Here is an 18,261-nt window from a genome sequence, read left to right on the forward strand (position 1 = left end):
TAGCATAAAATCCTACAATTATCTAGTGACGGCCAAAGCCAACTGTATCCACTTTCAAAATATTTGATCTTCTTCTGGTGCACAAATTTAGACATTTCTACTTTCCCTCACCTAACTTCTTTTTTTAACAGGCCATGAGAGTAATCTAACTGCTTGAGTTCGGGATTAGCTCATAATTAAAGGAACACAAAAAAAGGGTTTAACATCAATTTCGAGCTAAGCTCGATCAATAAAGCTCAAATTTATATATACAATATTAATTTATAAGATCTTAGCTTTAATCGTATCTTATTAATTTAGACTTTCATAAATTATTTTTTAGTTTAAGCTTAAATTAAGGTTGATCCAATTAGCTTGAATAAGAGTTGCATTAGACTTAAATTTAGCTTATTTAAAGCTTGAATTGTGCTCGAGGTCCAATTAGGCTTAGCTTGAAATTAAGTGAGCCAATATTGAACTAAAAATGTGGGATTGAAAATGTCTACAATATGAGATGAAAAAAGCCATTACTTGTATTATTTTATTTATAATTAGTTAATTACACATGGTGCAAGGGTTTATTCATAATATCACCGTATTGCAAGGAAATATTTGCGAAAGAACCCTTAATTTTTTTTAAAAAAAAAACTATAAATGCTGCAGATCGAGGAGCTTCGGCGCCGAATTGCATCCGGAGTCGATGGAATTCGATGAGCAAAAGCAATGCTGAGGAAACGCATCTCCTTCTTCCGCTCCCAAAGCCTTCCGCTTTCAAGTCTCCACCTTTCGATCGCAAGGTACTCCAATTCGACCAAGACCCGCCGCAACTTGGGGTTCTCCAACTCCCAGATCACCAAAAATGGCAGGAATGGCGATCCCCGAGGTGCTCAATTCGTGTTCGACGGAATGCCCGTCCGAGACGTCGTCTCCTGGACGGCACTGCTCACGGCGTACGGGGACAATGGCGAAGTTTCTTCTGCCAGGAAGGTGTTCGATCAAATGCCAACAAGGAACACTGTGTCGTGGAATGCCATGATGTCGGCTTATGTTCGCGCTTCGAAGGTATGGGATGCTTTCGAGCTGTTCTCCAAAATTCCCGAGAAGAATGAGGTCTCTTACGGTGCAATGATCGCGGGTTTCGCTAAGAGTGGTATGATAAAGGACGCGGAGATGGTTTACGAAGAAATGCCGCGAATGTGGCGGGACCCAGTTGCTTCCAATGCTTTGATTTGTGGGTACTTGAGGAAAGGCCAGCTTGATGAGGCTGTTCGTATTTTCAATGCGATGGAGGTGAAGGATGTCATATCTTGGAGCTCGATGGTCGATGCATTTTGCAAATTTGGGAGTATTTTTGATGCAAGAGAAATATTTGATTCTATGCCAGAGAGGAACGTGATTTCTTGGACTTCAATGATTCGAGGGTACTTCAAGGTCGGATTTTTGGATGATGGTTTTAATCTGTTTCTGGAGATGAGAAGGAAAGGTGTCGAGATCAATCCTACTACACTTTCTGTATTGCTTGATGCGTGCGCTGAGTTTTGTAGGATTGAAGAAGGGGTTCAAATTCATGGCTTGATCAATGCAATGGGTTTTGAATCTGATGGCTTCCTAGGTAATTCTATAATTATCATGTATTCAAGAACAGGATGGATGGTTGCTGCTAGAAGGAAATTTGATTGCATGAACATGAAAGATGTAGTCTCCTGGAATTCGTTGATTACTGGATATATTCAGCATGGTGCAATTGAAGAGGCACACGTGCTATTTGAGTCGATGCCGGAAAAGGATGTTGTTTCTTGGACCTCAATGGTTGTCGGGTTCTCTAATAGAGGATGGATGAGAGAATCACTTCTCCTTTTTGAACAAATGCCTCATAAAGATGAAGTTGCTTGGACTGCAGTTATTTCAGGGTATGTTGGAAATGGGGAGCATGAAAGTGCATTGCAGTGGTTCAGTATCATGGTACGAGAAGGATACATGCCTAATTCTGTGACATTAAGCTGTATACTGAGTGCTTTGGCTAGTTTGGTAAGTTTGGAACAGGGAATGCAGGTCCATGCCTGTGCGGTGAAGATGGCTTTGGGGTTTGACATCACTGTTCAAAGCTCTTTGGTGTCAATGTACGCAAAATGTGGAAGCTTGGGCGATGCTTATCTTATTTTCTCACAAATCAACGAGCCAAGTCTCGTTACCATCAATTCCATGATAACATCATTTGCCCAGCATGGCTTGGCTGAAGAGGCACTCAAACTATTTGCCAAGATGCAAAGAGATGGTTACAAGCCTAACGAGGCAACCTTCCTGGGGATTCTTTCTGCTTGTGCTCATGCGGGCTTGGTTGAGGAAGGGTATAAGTACTTCGAATCTATGGGCTCTATTTATGGAATTAAACCAACACCAGAGCACTACACTTGCATGGTTGATCTTCTAGGCCGTGCAGGATTGCTAGTTGAAGCGCTGGAATTTATCAATTCAATGCCATATGAAACTAATTCAGATTCGTGGGGAGCTTTACTAAATGCTTGTAAGATCCACTCAAATCTGAATGTTGCAAAGATAGCAGCGCAAAAGCTTTTTGAACTCGAACCCAACAATGCAACAGTTTACACCGTCCTGTCTAGTATGTTGTCCCTGGCGGGGCTGAAGGAGGATGAGCAAAGATTACGAATGGTACAGCTGTCCAGCAACATAAGAAAGAAACCTGGTTATAGCTGGACTGATACCAGCAGAGTGAAGGATGGGCACTTCCGAGCAACATAGGTCCTCTTGCACTAACAAATGAAGATTCAGTAGATGACAAGGTACTCGAGGTTCGCTGAGAGTACATTATTCAGGCAAAGAACGTTTGAATATAAAAAAATATGTGGTCTTCTACTGCTTGATATTGTATCTGTCTAAGTGCCTGGACTTCAGAAGGGTCTAATGAGTTCATTATGCTTGAGATTCGCTCCACTTGCTAGTTGCTGATATTCAAATTCTGCCGAACACCTACAAGAAAAAAGCACATAATATATCACAGGTGCATCATATTCGAGAAAGAAAGTAAAACAGATACATGATTCAATGTGATTGACCTTGATCTTTATGTTGTATGGTAGAACTTGACTTATTTATGTTCATAAAGGAAGTGATTAGAAGATGGCATGCAAGTTTCATTGCAGGAACATGAAAAATTAGGGAATATTATAGGAAAAGGACATCCAGCAATGAACCGGAGACTGTTACTTCAACCAATATATGTGACCATTTTTTGTTTACTCACTAAGTATGGGATCAATCAGTGAGTGTCCATATGGATGATTTTTACCCAAGTTCCCCAGAGCAGGAGAACAGTTTATTCATATGCAGCCTCATGGATTTAATGTTTTGTATGGGTACTGCTGCCCAATCTGCTGCCTCACCCTTGTTTTCTGTAGCATTTGAGGAGCTTGAATGTATGCATCCTACTGATGCATTTCTCACTAACTAATGCAGCAGTTTGAGTAATAAAAAGGTTAATTCATGGAAGGCTGATTGTGAAGTAGCCGAAAATCTTTCAGTAAGAGTATTGACAGAGAAATGGAGTCTGTTACAACTGCGTCACTGGGAATTAAGGCAGGGATTACGAGTAATTTAAAGTCTGTCACAGATGAAGAAACAAAGGACATTGTGTACAGAATGGGAACAGGACAATGTTTCTTCAACCTGGTGAGAGTGGTTGTCTGATGGATGATAAAGATATGCAGTAATATGTGATTAAAGCACTTTTACTAGCTGATCTTGTACGGGTAAGCACTTACAATGACAGCATAGAGCAAGGTACAACGTCAAACAAAAACTGTCATAGGATGCTAGCTAATGAGAGGTAATTTTTTTCCTTTTTCTCCATCATGTAGAATATCAATGATTAGTCTGCTTGCTGAAAAGAATTAAAGACATATACCATTTAGTTCTATTTCTGAAACTACAATCTTAAAGCACGCAGGCATTGCTATGATAGTATGATGTATGTCATTCATTGTTCCTGATTTCAAGTCATATGCTCTGGGCATGCATAGTGATGGCAATACTGAAGTATGGAGACTTCATAGAACTTGCATAGTGAGATAATGCAGCCTTAAGCTTGTGTTCTTGGCTTCTTGCTGTTAAATAACTCTTGATAAAGATATATCATATATAGTTGTAGGCTGATCATCCCTATGCTGATCAGTCCATGATGCAGACGATTTATATTTTACTAACTTCAGATGACCTAGTGACATCTCTAGTGCTTACACATTACTTTTGTCATGCTAGCTTAGCTAACAAGTACAATTTGGAAAACCAGAATCATGGTTTATAATTCTGTCAAGCCTTAATCAAATCTCGTCAACTTTGGATTCATCTAAAGGTGCTCAATAATTTTACAGGTCTTGTGTATCTCAATAATCAAATATGGCATTGTGGAAAAGATCAATCATTAATCTTAAGCTTGCTAACTGAAGCATGGGTAATTTGAAAAAACTGCCCTGAATTGAGGTCACCATGAACCTTGTCTTTAGAAGCCTCATGCAGTACAATGCTGTTTTAAGTTCTAAGTTTTAACTACCAAGAATCCTGGCTCTATCTTCCATTCTTAGAATTACTGCATGGTATTTCTGATGACAAACTAATATCTGCAATCTCTTAGCCGCCCCTGTGGAGAGAGCAGATGTATCAGCATGGAAGCAACTAACAACCCAGGACAACAGAAGAAAAGGTATCCCCATAACCATAACAACCTTATCAGAAGTATCAAGCTTTGATCATCGTATCCAACTTTCCCAACAAACTATACATCATTCCAAAATCAACATCATGATCAAAATGGCATAGTCCAAAACCAACTTCCCACCCATGTAAGACATCCATCTCCCTATAAATTCTGTCCTCCACCCTTAGCCAGAGAACAACTCAGCACACTAAACACACCTGGAGGTCTGATACATAGGAGAAGGAAGGATGAAGGGTGTGGCTGCAGCTCTCATTCTAGCACTTGCCATGGCTCACCTGATTGTTGGGCCTAGCAACGCTATCAGCTGCGGTGATGTCGACATGTGCCTCCTCCCATGCGTTAGCTACCTGACTGGGCAGCGGCCAACACCGGCTGCAGCTTGTTGTGATGGCGTGAATAAGCTCAAGTCAATGGCGACAACCACGCCGGACCGGCGCTATGCATGCAACTGCATGAAGCAGGCAGCATCTCACTTTGCGAGCATCAGTGATGATGCTGTCAGCAACCTCCCAACAGCATGTGGCACGCCGCTTCCTTTCCCCATCAGCTTGAAGTTTGACTGCTCCAGGTGAGTGTGCCTCTGCTTTAAACTTACTGCCTTGTGATTTTTATGTAGTAATACATCTTTTTTTTCTGATACCTTTGTGTTGCTTTTGATTCATGTAGCATTCCATAAGCATTCTCATGGAGACGCTCCAGTTGGGAATAAAAGGAGGAGCAGATCACTGTTTCTTCCTCCATGAATGGTGAAGTTATTTTGTTGGAGGGAATAAAAGGAGAGCTGGGATACCTGTGAAACTGGCAGAATTCTATATGGGCTATGTTTTACTATCTTATAAATATTGTAATAAAGTACCTTCTTGGTTTACATGTAATGTATGGTAAAAATTACGGAAATGATATTGGATTTCCGGTTGCTTCATAACAGACAAGAATGTATGACAATTGGCAAGTTATTTCCTCTTTTATGGTTGAGATAAGTTTTACATTATATGAAGTCATTCTGCAGAAAAGGACAGCATGCCTAATATAAAGTTCGATTCACATATGTCTGATACAGAGAATAATCTTCCCATTTGATCATTAATTGTAGGTTTCCAGTTGGAACATCAAACTGCATACATTTGGAATTTTATATGATTAATGAGTTGTTTCTCTTTGCAGCATAAAGTAAGTAGTGAAGCAGGAGCTTTAAGACGAGAATAAAGGGAATGACGTTTCTTCTCTATTTCTCTCTTGATCCTGATCAAAGAAGAGAGAGTGATCTAAAGAATTTAAGTTTACTATACAAAGTAAAGAGTTGTGACAGAAAAGGCCGTTTTTTTTTTGCATGTCAGGGAATCATCGGATATTTTCTTACGTTGATGGTTTGATTGAAAAGCAATGTAATGCTTTTTTTTTTTTTTAATTGCTGCATGATACTCCTCCAAAATTCCTTATTTGCATGTAAATCTTTCTAAATTTTATATCTGTATATATGTATATATATATATATATATATACCTTTTAAAATCTATGGATTTTGCATTGATATCCTTTTAACAATTATAGATTAACTTAAAAGACATTTATGGCTTTAACTTAAAAGGTGTATGCAATAAAATCTTAAGCCAACTCGGGCTCGGGCTTAGGCCGACCGATCTAAGCTCAAGAGAAACCCAAGTCAGTTCCGAAACTCGGAACGAGTCCGACTCGGGGGTTTGACGGAGTTTTAACTTCAAACTCCGTTACGGCCTAAAACAAGATGCTTCAACCCGAGGTCCCGAGCGCTCTCTCTCTCTCTCTCTCTCTCTCTCTCTCTCTCTCTCTCCTATCATAAGAGGGAAGAAAAGGTAGGGAGGTGGAGAAGAACGAGAAGGAGATAGAGGAGTTCGTCTACAATCATCCCTTCCTCGTTGATCAGGTCAGCAAATTCATGCTGAGATGCGTGTTCTTCTTTCGATTCTCGTTTGACTGATATCCATGTCAGGTGGTACAGCTGCGATCTGTAGGTGGGTTTGGGGCACGTCTTATTAGGTGGATTGGTGATGCCCCCCAGGGTTATTACTCGTTGATTGGTTTAATTTGGCTTAATATGAAGTTCTTGGTGTTTAGATTCTCCTTAGAATCGAGATTGGGGATTTTGTTGAGATGAATCGAGGTGTTTACAGTCGATAGCATTGGCTTTCTTTTGTTATTGAAATGGGGGCTTTGAGATGGATGTCGGAGTTGATGGCTTGGAATTAGAAAGGAAGGGTCTTTCTTTTACAAGGGATTCCTAGGCAGGAGCTAATGTGGCATTGAGCTTATAATTTGAAATTCCCACCTAACAATTGGAAAATTTAGTTGACATGTAGAATTACCGATGTTTTATTGTTTTTTTAAAAAAAAAAAATTGTGCTCATCCATGAGGACCATGATACTCGACCTGATTGTAGCTCAAACTAAATACAGAGGTTAGCCTTTGGAATCAAGATCAAGGTACATTATTCCATGGATGAGAAGGAACAACTTCAGAATTAGATGATAGTTTCTCAATTAGTTGTTCATGGTCCTATCTGTAGACTATAAGTATTTGTTACATGTAAGCTCCTGATATAAGTGTTAAGGCAAGGCTCTTCTGAGGTTGTTCTAACTAATTTAATTTAAAAATTCTGAATTTTTAAATTATTTTCCATCAGTTGCAAGGAGTGTGCACCATCGGCATGTCTTTTCCCTTTTGTTCTTGTATTATTACATGTTCTCTAGTCAGTAATTTCTAAATGAATCAGATCTAGTATGGTTATAAAGTATATTTAGCTTACTAAACTGCCATTCTGATGTTTCTGGAAACTGGGACTATCAAGCATCTATATATTTAGTAAATATGTTCCTAAGGAGGTAATTCTGTGTTGGAGGGCGGAATTTAATGTATACATATATTTTCTTGTTGCAGTAATGGCATCCTCTTCAGATTCATGGATGAGGGAGTTCAGTGAAGCCTCAAGGCTTGCTGATGATATTAGTGCCATGATCGCTGAAAGAGGATCTTTTCCACCATCAGGCTCAGATACCCAGCGCCATACATCTGCAATCCGGAGGAAGATAACAATTCTTGCAACCAGATTGGATAGCTTGGAGAACCTTCTGTCCAAACTCCCAAAGTTGCAGCCAATGTATGCTTATACTCTTTCTAAATTTTGGTCAGCCCCATTTTTTTGCTTCTGACTGTTTTCTTTTTCGTAACTACTTATAGTCAATAAATAGAACTAGCCAATTTATTTGGGGGTACATGAAGAAAGTATTTCCCATAGATTCACTGTCTTGTATTATTGCATGCAAATAAGCTGGATATCTACTTGGAGTGTGTGATCTAAATCTATCATAATTTAATGCTGCTTCTGGAAATTTATATTCTTAGAAGATGGTTGTTACCAACTGTGTAGAATCTCCTGAAGGTTTGAATTATAGCTGATACTATTTTGTATCAAAAATTCTCAGCTATGCCCCCTGCATGCAAGATGACGTCTTTTCATGTGTCCTCTTCGTTTGGCAGAAATTGTCTTTTGTGCACTTTCTAAGTTATACTGTTGTAGGATTTTGTGATCACTGTAATTGTACTTGTGTTCAAGTTTTGTTGACTCATGATAATTATGAATAAGCAAAGAAGATATATCTCAGCTTAGAAAGAACCTACGATTTTAATTAGTAAAGGTATGAGCTATTGTATCCTCAAATCAAAGAAAGCTTGCCTGTTCTAGGAAAGTTCCATCCTGATCTAATCCAAGGAACTTTCTTTGTACTTGGCTAAGATGTTAACTTTCCACCGCCATATTCCAACTGTGGAGGAAGGTTTGTATATGTAATTATCCAAGGATATTTTGTTGTTCTTCCATTACCTTGCTGATATATTTTCTTTTTGCTTATATAGTATATACAATTGAGAATTGAAAAGATGCTTACAACATGAGATGTGTTCATTTCTTTTTGAGAAGCACAATCATAAAAAGCATTTTTTTGATGCCACAAAGTTTAATCTACAGTGAGCCATACATATGACCTAATGTAACTTATGAAACAGTTTTGCATATTAATTTGCACATGCCACTGATCTTCCATTTTATGCAGATCGGACAAGGAGTTGCATAAAAAACAAGATATGCTTTCGAATTTGAGGTCTAAATCAAAACAGATGGCCTCAACACTAAACATGTCCAACTTTGCTAACAGGTGTGGCCTCCATACAGGAATATGCTATATCAGTTTTGGAACTTTCTTACAGTAATGGGCTTACTACTAGGGTGTTCTTGCTGCATTACCGTGCATCTTGTTCCGTTGCTTTTGGGTATAAATCAGCTGATGTTATTTAGCATCTAATGAAATTTGTTGGGCATCAGTTACTAGATTCCTTTTCTCAAGAAATGTTGTATGAGGAAACACTAAACTAACTGATTCTTGTTGAACTTAGGGAGGACTTACTTGGACAGAGTAAAAAGGCGGCCGATGAAATAAATAGAATTGCAGGATTGGACAACCATGGTGTTGTTGGACTACAGAGGCAGATCATGAGAGGTGCTCTAAAGCAATTGATGTTTTTCTGTATTAATATGTTGTTTGATGCTTACTCTCTGTTTCATATGATACACAGAGCAAGATGATGGCCTTGAGAAGTTGGAGGAGACAGTACTGAGCACAAAACATATTGCATTAGCTGTTAATGAAGAGTTGGATCTGCATACTCGATTGATAGTCAGTATTTATCAAACCCACAAATAGGCCTCACCTTTTACATACTAAGTTCCATGATGAAGGATAACAAACTTCTTGCTATGATGCAGGATAACTTGGATCAGCATGTGGAGGTGACAGACTCACGCCTTCAGGTTATTTCACTTGATTGGCTATCAGAATAGTTATTCTGCACTAGTTACTATTGCTTGGCTGGTGATGAAGATGAAAATTGTTCTATTGCCATTTTTTTTTCATCAGCATTGACAAAATAGCTTCGAAAAAATTCAAAGGAAGAAGCATACGAAATTTAGTGGTTTCAGATGGTTCCAACATGAAATATAATGAGAAAACTCTATGTTCATGCTCCAGGTGTCATGCCACTAGGCTAACATAACAAAGACTAGTGAGATCTTCCTGAAAGATATGACCAGAATGATGATAAGATTAGCACCTCTTATTTGACTCGGGCTTGTTTGTCCAATAAATAAATACTTGTCTAGATGTATAGAGTATGGGAGTGCAACTAGTCTCTGCACTCACTTCTTCTGGGGTCATTTCATTTGCTGATAAACATCCTGTAGGAAGGTACTTTAAATATTTTACCAGATAGTAAATGGAATATACAGAATTGTGATTGAAAAGTAGTCAGCTGTCTGCGCGAGTCACCTTCCTTAGGCCCTTTCTTGCTGCTCTTTGATGCTGGAGTTTGCTTGGCCGCGGTAAGACAGGGGGGGCAAGTGTTCCTTACGTTTTCTTTATTTTGAATTTTTTGGTGCCAGGCTAGTTAGAATCATATTGCAAGATATGTATGAAGAGGAAAATGATAAAAGTAGGGGTGAAATCCGTAGATCTACGAAGGAACGCTATATATTCAGCTGATTAAGTTCATTGTTTCACATCTTAATTATTGTTTCACATAATTTTTTTGTTTTAAGATAAAAATAGTTTACTTTTTTGGATGCAGCGGATGCAAAAGAGGCTGGCAATTCTAAACAAGCGTACAAAGGGTGGTTGCTCGTGCATGTGTCTGCTATTATCTGTTGTTGCCATAGTGATTCTGGCTGCTATTGTTTGGGCTCTCATCAAGTACTTGTAAGAGACTCAGAATTGATCCTCACTCTTGCCTGCCCGCGAGTTCATTTGTGCAGCACTCCATGGAAATTGTCTTTGTTTGATCTTTCCGTTTGACCTTATTTTGGAACGGTTCCTTAAAGCTGCTGTGTGTGTGTGTAACTATTTGGTGTTGGTCGAATGCATAATTGTAATCTGCTTATAGTTCCAGGTGCTCCTTTCTTTTTCTCTTTTTAGTGGAATTTCCTTTCGTTTGTACGTGGAACACAGGCATTTGCTTCCTAATGCCTCGCATTTCATATTGAATACAATAAATGCTTATTGAGTTGGAATTGTGTTGTGCATACTCTGAAAATGGATAGCAAAATGCTATACTATGAGCTATCATATGACCTACCATGCCCCCATCCCTGAGGTATCTTCCCGTGGGAAGGGTTTCAAGATAAGTTATGGTTTTTCATAAAACTGTATTCATATTTAGTCTTGTTATTTCCTATTCTTCTGAATAATGAGTTTGTCTGAGTGGAATCTATATAATATCATAGGAGTACTGGCAATAATCCGAACAATGTGATAAGTGATAACCCAAACAATATTACACGATTCATTTGTGTCCCATGATGACAAAACCATTCTAGCATTTTCAATTACTCCAAATTCCTATATATATGATTACAGATAAAAAAGATGGATCTCAATCCTAGAGCAGAAGAGGACTCGGAAATTTTATCTAGCAAAATTTGACCTGGTGGCTAACCATCCCCCTTCATCATGCTTACCTTTCTCAATTATATGGAAACTTTGCATAAGCAAGTTTAATTGGGACACCATTAATAAGTTCCCACTTCCTGGGAAAAAAAACCTAAAAAAAGTGCAGAAGGAAGCAAAAAGTAGCAGTTACAGAAAACTACAAAGTTAATACTTAAGTTCACCATCCAGACAACAGCGTTAGATGCTCATAATCTAAATTGCATCATTAGTTTAAGACATGTTCTCTTACAATCCTTCATTTATTCATATAGTGCAAAGTGTAAATATTGATCAACACAATAGTGTGTAACACACTCCTCATGCTTGAAAATTATAACAAGGAGAAACATCTGTTTCTCATGTTATCTTCCCAGGCAATCAATGGAATGGTTAGCGAACTAATCATATAACCAGTCTATTAGATCAACAAGAACCATGAATGCAGTCTTGAATCATATTCGAGAGATCAGTAAGGGAACTGAGACTGAGGTGGTTCCTTCACTTGCGTCAGGGTGTTGTATGTTTAACATGTCCAAGTCCCCATATATTTCAAGGACGCGCATTCGGCATTCTTCTGCAGCCATCAATCCAGTAGAGAATGCGCCGTGCACAGAACCAGTGTATTTCACACTTGTTGCCTCTCCTGCAAAGAAAAGGTTGTCCACAGGGACGCGAAGCTTCTCATAAAGATCACGAGACTTTCCCACTGCATCGTAGGTGTAGGATCCAAGTGAACTCTCATCAGTCCCCCAGTGTGAGACTAAGTACTGAATCTGCAAATTGTATTAGTAAAAGAACTTAGATTGGCATATGGATAAAAATGACATCTTCCTATTCAATAATATCTTGCATTAACCAACAATTATTTTGATTTTTTATGCAGCTCACGAATCTGTCTAACATGAAATTCCTACTTACGCAGCTAAGAGAGTAGTCATGACAAGGCAAGCTATAGCTAATATGAAGGTAGCTGAATGGTTGAATATGAAAGATTTAAGCATAAATATGGTCATTTAAAGGAACAAAAAGGAAAACAGACATCAAAAACCATATTGCAAAAGAATAGTAGGATACACACTGGTTCAGATGCATCTGGGAGAATCCTTTTCAACTGCAGATATGCAAAATTAGCTGCAGCTTCATCAGACATCTTTTCAATGTCGTGGGCAAGCCGACCCGCAGGCATGTAAACAAGAACAGGATGGCCTGTCGCCTTATGAAGGTTTAGGAAATAGCTACAACCATATGTTGTAGAAGAAACTACTCCTAGAAACTCCACATTTGGCCAGAAAATTTTGTCAAAATGCAAGGCTATTTTGTTCTCTGTCCCGATAGCGAGTCCATGTATTGCTTCTTCTTTCCACTCAGGAAGCCTTGGCTCAAACTTAATGTAATTGGCTTTCAATACACCTAAGGGAACAGTAATGACAGCAGCATCTGCAAGAAATGTTTTACCAGTGTCGACGGTGACTTCTACTCCATTTTTATTGCGAACAATTCTCGAAACCCTGAAAGAAAGACCCCGGTGAGAAACTATGTACACCAGTTGGCTGCTTATTAACCAAAGAAAAAATGAATCAGCACATACCGGTGCTGGTAGCGAATATCAAGGCCTTTAGCAAGAGTATTTATGACAGGACGGTACCCACGAACCATAAGGCCATGACCACCGGGAAGCAGGACTTCCTGTATCATACAACATGTTAGATCGGTGAGGCAGCCCAATCCATGAATACTCAATCCATGAATTCTACCAAATCAGTACTAACACAATATTCTTCAAAACTTTTTTCCCTTTTCTGTGTGTATATGTTGTTGTTGTTTGGGTTTGGGTTGGGGGCTTGTAAGATAGACGGTGGGAACAGGTGGAAGGCGGAGCGACTATTTTTCTCTAGCAATAATCGCATAAGTTGTTACTGGAATATTGAGTTACGTATGCAGATGTCTAGACACCCACTCCCCATGCATGAGAACATATGGGAAAGGAAATGAAGAATGCTGGAAAAATAGAAGTGCATTTCACGACAATAAAGAACAAAAGTCACCTACCTTGTCCCAATTTTTCAGTGAGATCGTATCTGCATCTGTAGCAAACCAACCTTCCATTCTACACAGGTACCATTGAAGTACATTGTGAGCAAGTCCTTCTGGTCTGTGGACAAGATAACTTATTAAAAACAAGATTCATGATGCAAAATACCTAAATAAGGACAAAAAAATCATGAAATGAATTAAATTATGTGGAAACCTCAAATCTGGCCGCCTCTCCATAGCAATAGAGATACCCTGTGCTACGGACATGTCTCCTATATGATCATTCCCTAGTTTTTCAGTCTGCAAATTAAAAATGGCTTATCAATCCTTACTGATTTCAAGATCTCACTATCTGCAGAAAAATTCCTTTGTCATTGGCAGAAAAACTTGCCTCTTTCAATATGGCCTCAAACACCTTGCCAACCTTTTGGACTAGTTCCTGGGGAACTTGATGCCCATCCATATCAAAGAGCGCATAACTGAATGAAGAAAGAAGAGAGGATATTGGCAAGTACAATTCTCAGTATAGCATTGTAATAATTTGGATAATTATGGCTGACGAAAAACATAGAAAATAGTATTCTGAAATATTGGTTTCGGACAGCATCGCAAACTTGCAATACAAAGTGTAGATTAAGTCCAAACAGAAATACTAGGATAAACTAAACAAGCTTTACCTCTCCAAATCATGGTCAAACAGTACAGAGTTATCACCACTTGTGCGATAAAGAGGAAGCCCCAGTCTTCCTATCAAAGGTGCCAAGGGGTTCTCTTCGCAGACACCATGCAACCTGAGGAACGGGAGAACCAAACAGCACATGAATTTAGATGCTTCAGAAATATAAGGTATATCTAATTTGTGCATGGCTAAAATGTAGTAGAACTTTCAAGTTACACACTGAAGCTCACCAGGATGCACCAATGTCAACAGGAAATCCAAAGGAGTAATCAGTATAAGCACGACCACCTAGTCTATCCCGTGACTCCAGCAGAACAACCTAAGGATGCATTAGTCAGTACATTTTATGGACATGGAGCACAAAACGCATCATGTAAGTTATTGATTCAAAATGAACCATCAAAACAAAAGCATGAAATTATGTTTGGGCAGAAACTTTACCTGGAATGATGCATTTTTAAGAGCACGGGCAGCTGCAAGGCCTGCAAAGCCACCACCAATGACAATAACAGAAGGAGAGGGAGGCCTTCTCTCAACATTTGAAAGGTACGAGGCTGATGGGAAACAAAGAAGGAACATATCAGGTTATTGCTGGAAACTGGAAAGATACTTAGAAAGCACATGATGTATCACATAAACAACATAGAGGAATAGGAAGCATGGAAGGACTAGGAAACCATTAGACTAGAAATCACAAGATTACTGTAGAAAGGGTATAAGATAGCATCAGTAACAAAAATAATGTTAATGCTGCAGCAGGATCGATGGCCTAATAACTCCTCAGCTTGTTTCCTCACCTTAGCAAAGTGATTAAGCCCCACTGGATAAAACTTAAGATTATTGCAGTCAACTGTCCATAATTATCTATGGGATCTTCGGTGACTGCACACCATCGGAACAACACCAATACTATAGTCTCCATGAATCAAAAACATTAAAAAGAAGCAAATTTTGGCTAGCTTAAATTTGGAACAGGCATGGGAAAAAGTTCCAAAATGATTGTATCAGCAGGCAAATGGGTTGTTTTGCCCTCCATATGGATGAAGAGGAAACTGCAACAACACCTTGATAACCATATGGATACTCCATGCATAAACCAAGAACCATAAATTCTGTTCACATATACACTGTCACCTAGACAAAAACTAAAACCACGCATATTTGAGAAAATAAGTATCCTTGTATTCATGTACATGTACATATATACGCTACATACAATGGAAGTACAGGCTCCAGCAGGGTAGATTACATAGTTAAATCCGACATAAAATCACGTACATCAGATCTCCGGTCTCCCGAATAAACTACCCGCCAAAACGAAAATACCTGTCTCCATGTGCCAATACTTTTTTAATATAAAATATACAGTATAAGCCAACAAGCCCAAGTCGGCAAGACCACATACTTTCCAGGAAAAAAAAAAAAGACCACACACTTTGTACAACTACTGAGATGTGACATCATTGAGTCCACTTGCACAGGTAACCACCACATGATATAATTCCCTTCGCTTAAAAAACAAAGTAAAGATCCAATCGGCGAAATCAACTCTAAAGATCAAATTTTGGATCAAATTCTAACATGGGTCAGATCTACAATCCCCCCAAACCTTCAAGCCGACCAAATAAACCTAATTACTACAAAATAATAAACAACGTAAATTGAATAAGAAAAGGAGGAACCTTTCTTGCTGGGGAGATGAGTGCTGTTCTCCATGTCTCTGAGCTGGGTACTCTCCGTTCCACCGACTTAAGATGGAAGGTGGTAATTGAGGGGAGTAATGGAGGACGAAGATGAGGAGGCAAGTGATGAAGTGGTTGGAATTCGAACTTAGACCTAAGTTTAGGAACCAGCTCATGCGGAACACGGCGGAAGCCCTTGGATCGACTCAGAATCGAACTCTCGCCAAATTGATGGGGGCGGGGAAGGTGAAGGAGCGATCGAGCTGAGCCGGGCACGAAAGGTTCCGACGATTCCGCTCGATTCCGAGGTGAGATCGATTGCTATTGGGAATAAAGGAGGCTCCTTTGGACGAGAATAGCGAAGGCGAGAAGACGAAACGGCTCTCCTCGGTCTTGGGAGTTGGGGTGCTCCCTGCTCCTCCTTATGTAGGTGCTTCCTGGCCACAGAGATTCCCTTCAATTCAGGTCGTAGGGAGTTTATGCAATCTTTACGTGTCGCGATCCCATCGGTTTTCAAAACAAATGAATGCAAATTGTATTCTCCCTCTCTCTCTCTCTCTCTCTCTCTCTACAACTTTATTACTTATAAATTGTTAAAAAGTTATTAATGATAAGGACCCCTAACCAGAAACTTTGGCACTGGACCCTACCAAAGATTTTGTTAACTATTAATCTCTCTTGTAAATAAACCTAAACCTAATTAAACGGTAAGACCATACCCCCGTGTTTAAAAGGTTCTTCATTTAAACATCCAAATTTTATTTGATTAAATAATAAAACACCAGAATTTAAGGAGGTAACGGTGGTTGGCATGTTTGAAAATAAACTCTCCTGAGAGATAATATTGGGGTATCAAAAGTTCATAATTAATGTAAGATAAATTCTTCCTGAATCTAATTATTACATTATAGGTAATTAGTATATATAATTTTAAGCTATCATAATTGCCTTTGCAATCTATTAATTCTTTCAGAATTATCATTCTAATTTTTCTTAATAGTATAGTCGTAAAGTATTTCTAAAACGTTATCGTTGAAATTCTATGTAAATAACTAAAATAGCTTTCTTTCTTAAACTTTATGGTGTGAAAATATTTTTAAAAAAAATTATTTTATTTTTCTTGTTAAATGGCTTTCGAATCATTGTAAGCAATTTATACATTAGCAAAATTGTATTTTAAAAATCTAAATTCGATTCTAACTCTGAATAGTTAGATTTATCTAGTGAAATAATATTGTTAAAGTAGAATAATAATTTTGGTGGTAATTATAATATTTTAAAAAATAGTGACAATTATATAAATCATTCCTAAAATATTATAATTTAATGACAACGAAAAGTTCACGTCACAATTGGTTAACATCAATAAAAAGAAAAGAAATCTAACCACTACCTATCGGCACATGTATCACACTTATTTTATCATTCAAAATCATATCGTTTAGATAACGACTTGACAAAGAGTCAGCTCTCTCTAAATAAATATTACAATGCTCCTTAACTACACTTTCAAACTAAACACCAGATATGCTTACAAACACAAAAAGTTTTTTCTCCGCTGTCTATATTAAGAATGGATTCTACAACCGACCTCGACCTCGACCTCTTATGGTGGATTAGTGCTAACCATCTATGCTAGTCGGTATGTGTCACATAGATCACGAAGTCGGTGCCCTTTAAATTTTAATTATTATCCAGGTCGCAATCCAATTCCCAAACTATTATGCTGATCAAATTACACTAAAATGGGAAACATAAGTCATACAGTGTAATGCTCCAGGAATCTAGGGTTCTTGACATTTGGGCGGGCACGTTTCGGTGGAGCACTTTTGTTGGCTACTAGCTTGTCAAGAAATGGACTTGTTGGGAAATTGACACTTTACTAGCAGCATTGATTGCTGTGGGGCTACGTAGCATTAAAGGCTTTAATTTACCAATTTATAATCACCAAACTAGCCCTCCCTAACTTTAATTTATTTGTTTTTACTGACAGTTAAAATAATAATCAGGACAGACGATTTTCAAATATAAAATCATTAATTTAAAGTTTTTCTTCTAATGTCTAACAATTTTTAAATTTTTATATAAATTATTGACTTAGACAGTGACTTATTTTTTTTTCATCTCAGTCAGCAATTTTATAATTCGCAGCCTCATATCTAAGTTTCAAATTAAATTAGATATGTGATAAAAAAAAATTGACAGACTTAAAATAATTAAAAACACATCAAGATAGTACCTTAGCGACAAAATATTGCTATTATAAACTCTAAATTACGATATTAAAGTATAAGGTCGAAATTATGACCTCACCTAGATGATGTAGTTTATTTGAGTCTTATATTCAATAAGAAGTTTTATGTAAACATTGCAGCCTATTTAGGTCTATTTATCCAGTCCTAGAGAGAGGAGAAAAATTACAAAAAGAAAAAAAACAAATAGTGCATTAGTACGAAGGAAAATGACCTGAAATAAGCTTGTGTATATATATATACCTAGATCATGCATCAAGGAGAGCCTCACAAAAGTTCCAATCCAGAGCATGTCAACGTCTCGACCTGAATTAAAGGATATGCAAACAACGTCAGTTTCATACTAGACTGTCAAAAGCTAATCTTATTCGTAATTTTTTGGTTTCATAAGAT

The 18,261-nt window shown here is 38.1% G+C and overlaps 4 protein-coding genes across 6 annotated transcripts; 3 read left to right on the forward strand and 1 right to left on the reverse strand.

Moving 5' to 3' along the window:
- The first annotated feature begins 648 nt into the window (after nucleotides 1-648).
- On the forward strand, nucleotides 649-3,128 carry LOC140787952 (pentatricopeptide repeat-containing protein At1g53600, mitochondrial). Its single transcript, XM_073136994.1, has one exon. It carries the CDS (start codon nucleotides 703-705, stop codon nucleotides 2,737-2,739), a length of 2,037 nt encoding a protein of 678 aa, XP_072993095.1. The 5' UTR covers nucleotides 649-702; the 3' UTR covers nucleotides 2,740-3,128.
- LOC140787953 (non-specific lipid-transfer protein A-like) lies at nucleotides 3,092-5,672 on the forward strand. 2 transcript variants are annotated; one of them, XM_073136996.1, is made up of 3 exons: nucleotides 3,092-3,823; nucleotides 4,368-5,279; nucleotides 5,378-5,672. In XM_073136996.1, the coding sequence occupies exons 2-3, from the start codon at nucleotides 4,939-4,941 to the stop codon at nucleotides 5,385-5,387; spliced, it is 351 nt and encodes a 116-aa protein (XP_072993097.1). In that variant the 5' UTR covers nucleotides 3,092-3,823; nucleotides 4,368-4,938; the 3' UTR covers nucleotides 5,388-5,672. The 2 variants fall into 2 exon arrangements, with proteins under 2 accessions (XP_072993097.1, XP_072993096.1); XM_073136995.1 differs by having other exon boundaries at nucleotides 3,125-3,823; nucleotides 4,628-5,279.
- Nucleotides 5,673-6,452: 780 nt separating this feature from the next.
- LOC140789595 (syntaxin-52-like) lies at nucleotides 6,453-10,803 on the forward strand. Its single transcript, XM_073139358.1, has 7 exons — nucleotides 6,453-6,614; nucleotides 7,626-7,845; nucleotides 8,798-8,899; nucleotides 9,138-9,241; nucleotides 9,318-9,418; nucleotides 9,508-9,552; nucleotides 10,365-10,803. Exons 2-7 carry the CDS (start codon nucleotides 7,628-7,630, stop codon nucleotides 10,494-10,496), a joined length of 702 nt encoding a protein of 233 aa, XP_072995459.1. The 5' UTR covers nucleotides 6,453-6,614; nucleotides 7,626-7,627; the 3' UTR covers nucleotides 10,497-10,803.
- Nucleotides 10,804-11,424: 621 nt separating this feature from the next.
- On the reverse strand, nucleotides 11,425-18,259 carry LOC140788687 (polyamine oxidase 3-like). Of its 2 annotated transcripts, none has more exons than XM_073138063.1 (10): nucleotides 18,112-18,259; nucleotides 14,376-14,488; nucleotides 14,165-14,253; nucleotides 13,933-14,046; nucleotides 13,647-13,734; nucleotides 13,470-13,555; nucleotides 13,271-13,373; nucleotides 12,810-12,907; nucleotides 12,300-12,729; nucleotides 11,425-11,994 (listed from the first exon to the last, which is right to left on the reverse strand). In XM_073138063.1, the coding sequence occupies exons 1-10, from the start codon at nucleotides 18,158-18,160 to the stop codon at nucleotides 11,674-11,676; spliced, it is 1,491 nt and encodes a 496-aa protein (XP_072994164.1). In that variant the 5' UTR covers nucleotides 18,161-18,259; the 3' UTR covers nucleotides 11,425-11,673. The 2 variants fall into 2 exon arrangements, with proteins under 2 accessions (XP_072994164.1, XP_072994165.1); XM_073138064.1 differs by lacking the exon at nucleotides 18,112-18,259 and adding an exon at nucleotides 15,617-16,011.
- Nucleotides 18,260-18,261: the final 2 nt, after the last annotated feature.

This window comes from Typha latifolia, chromosome 5 (genome assembly GCF_019914945.1).
Source record: "Typha latifolia isolate L0001 chromosome 5, TyphaL0001v2, whole genome shotgun sequence".
NCBI classification, from domain to species: Eukaryota; Viridiplantae; Streptophyta; class Magnoliopsida; order Poales; family Typhaceae; genus Typha; species Typha latifolia.

Coding starts and splice junctions, on each gene's coding strand:
- LOC140788687 (XM_073138063.1), bottom strand. CDS start 18,160: ATGCTCTGGATTGGAACTTTTGTGAGGCTCTCCTTGATGCATGATCTA. Junction 13,735..13,932: donor TTTGACCATGATTTGGAGAG/GTAAAGCTTGTT, acceptor TTCTTCATTCAG/TTATGCGCTCTTTGATATGG. Junction 13,374..13,469: donor GAGAGGCGGCCAGATTTGAG/GTTTCCACATAA, acceptor TCTTGTCCACAG/ACCAGAAGGACTTGCTCACA.
- LOC140789595 (XM_073139358.1), top strand. CDS start 7,628: ATGGCATCCTCTTCAGATTCATGGATGAGGGAGTTCAGTGAAGCCTCA. Junction 9,242..9,317: donor ACAGAGGCAGATCATGAGAG/GTGCTCTAAAGC, acceptor TATGATACACAG/AGCAAGATGATGGCCTTGAG. Junction 9,553..10,364: donor TGACAGACTCACGCCTTCAG/GTTATTTCACTT, acceptor TTTTGGATGCAG/CGGATGCAAAAGAGGCTGGC.
- LOC140787952 (XM_073136994.1), top strand. CDS start 703: ATGCTGAGGAAACGCATCTCCTTCTTCCGCTCCCAAAGCCTTCCGCTT.
- LOC140787953 (XM_073136996.1), top strand. CDS start 4,939: ATGAAGGGTGTGGCTGCAGCTCTCATTCTAGCACTTGCCATGGCTCAC.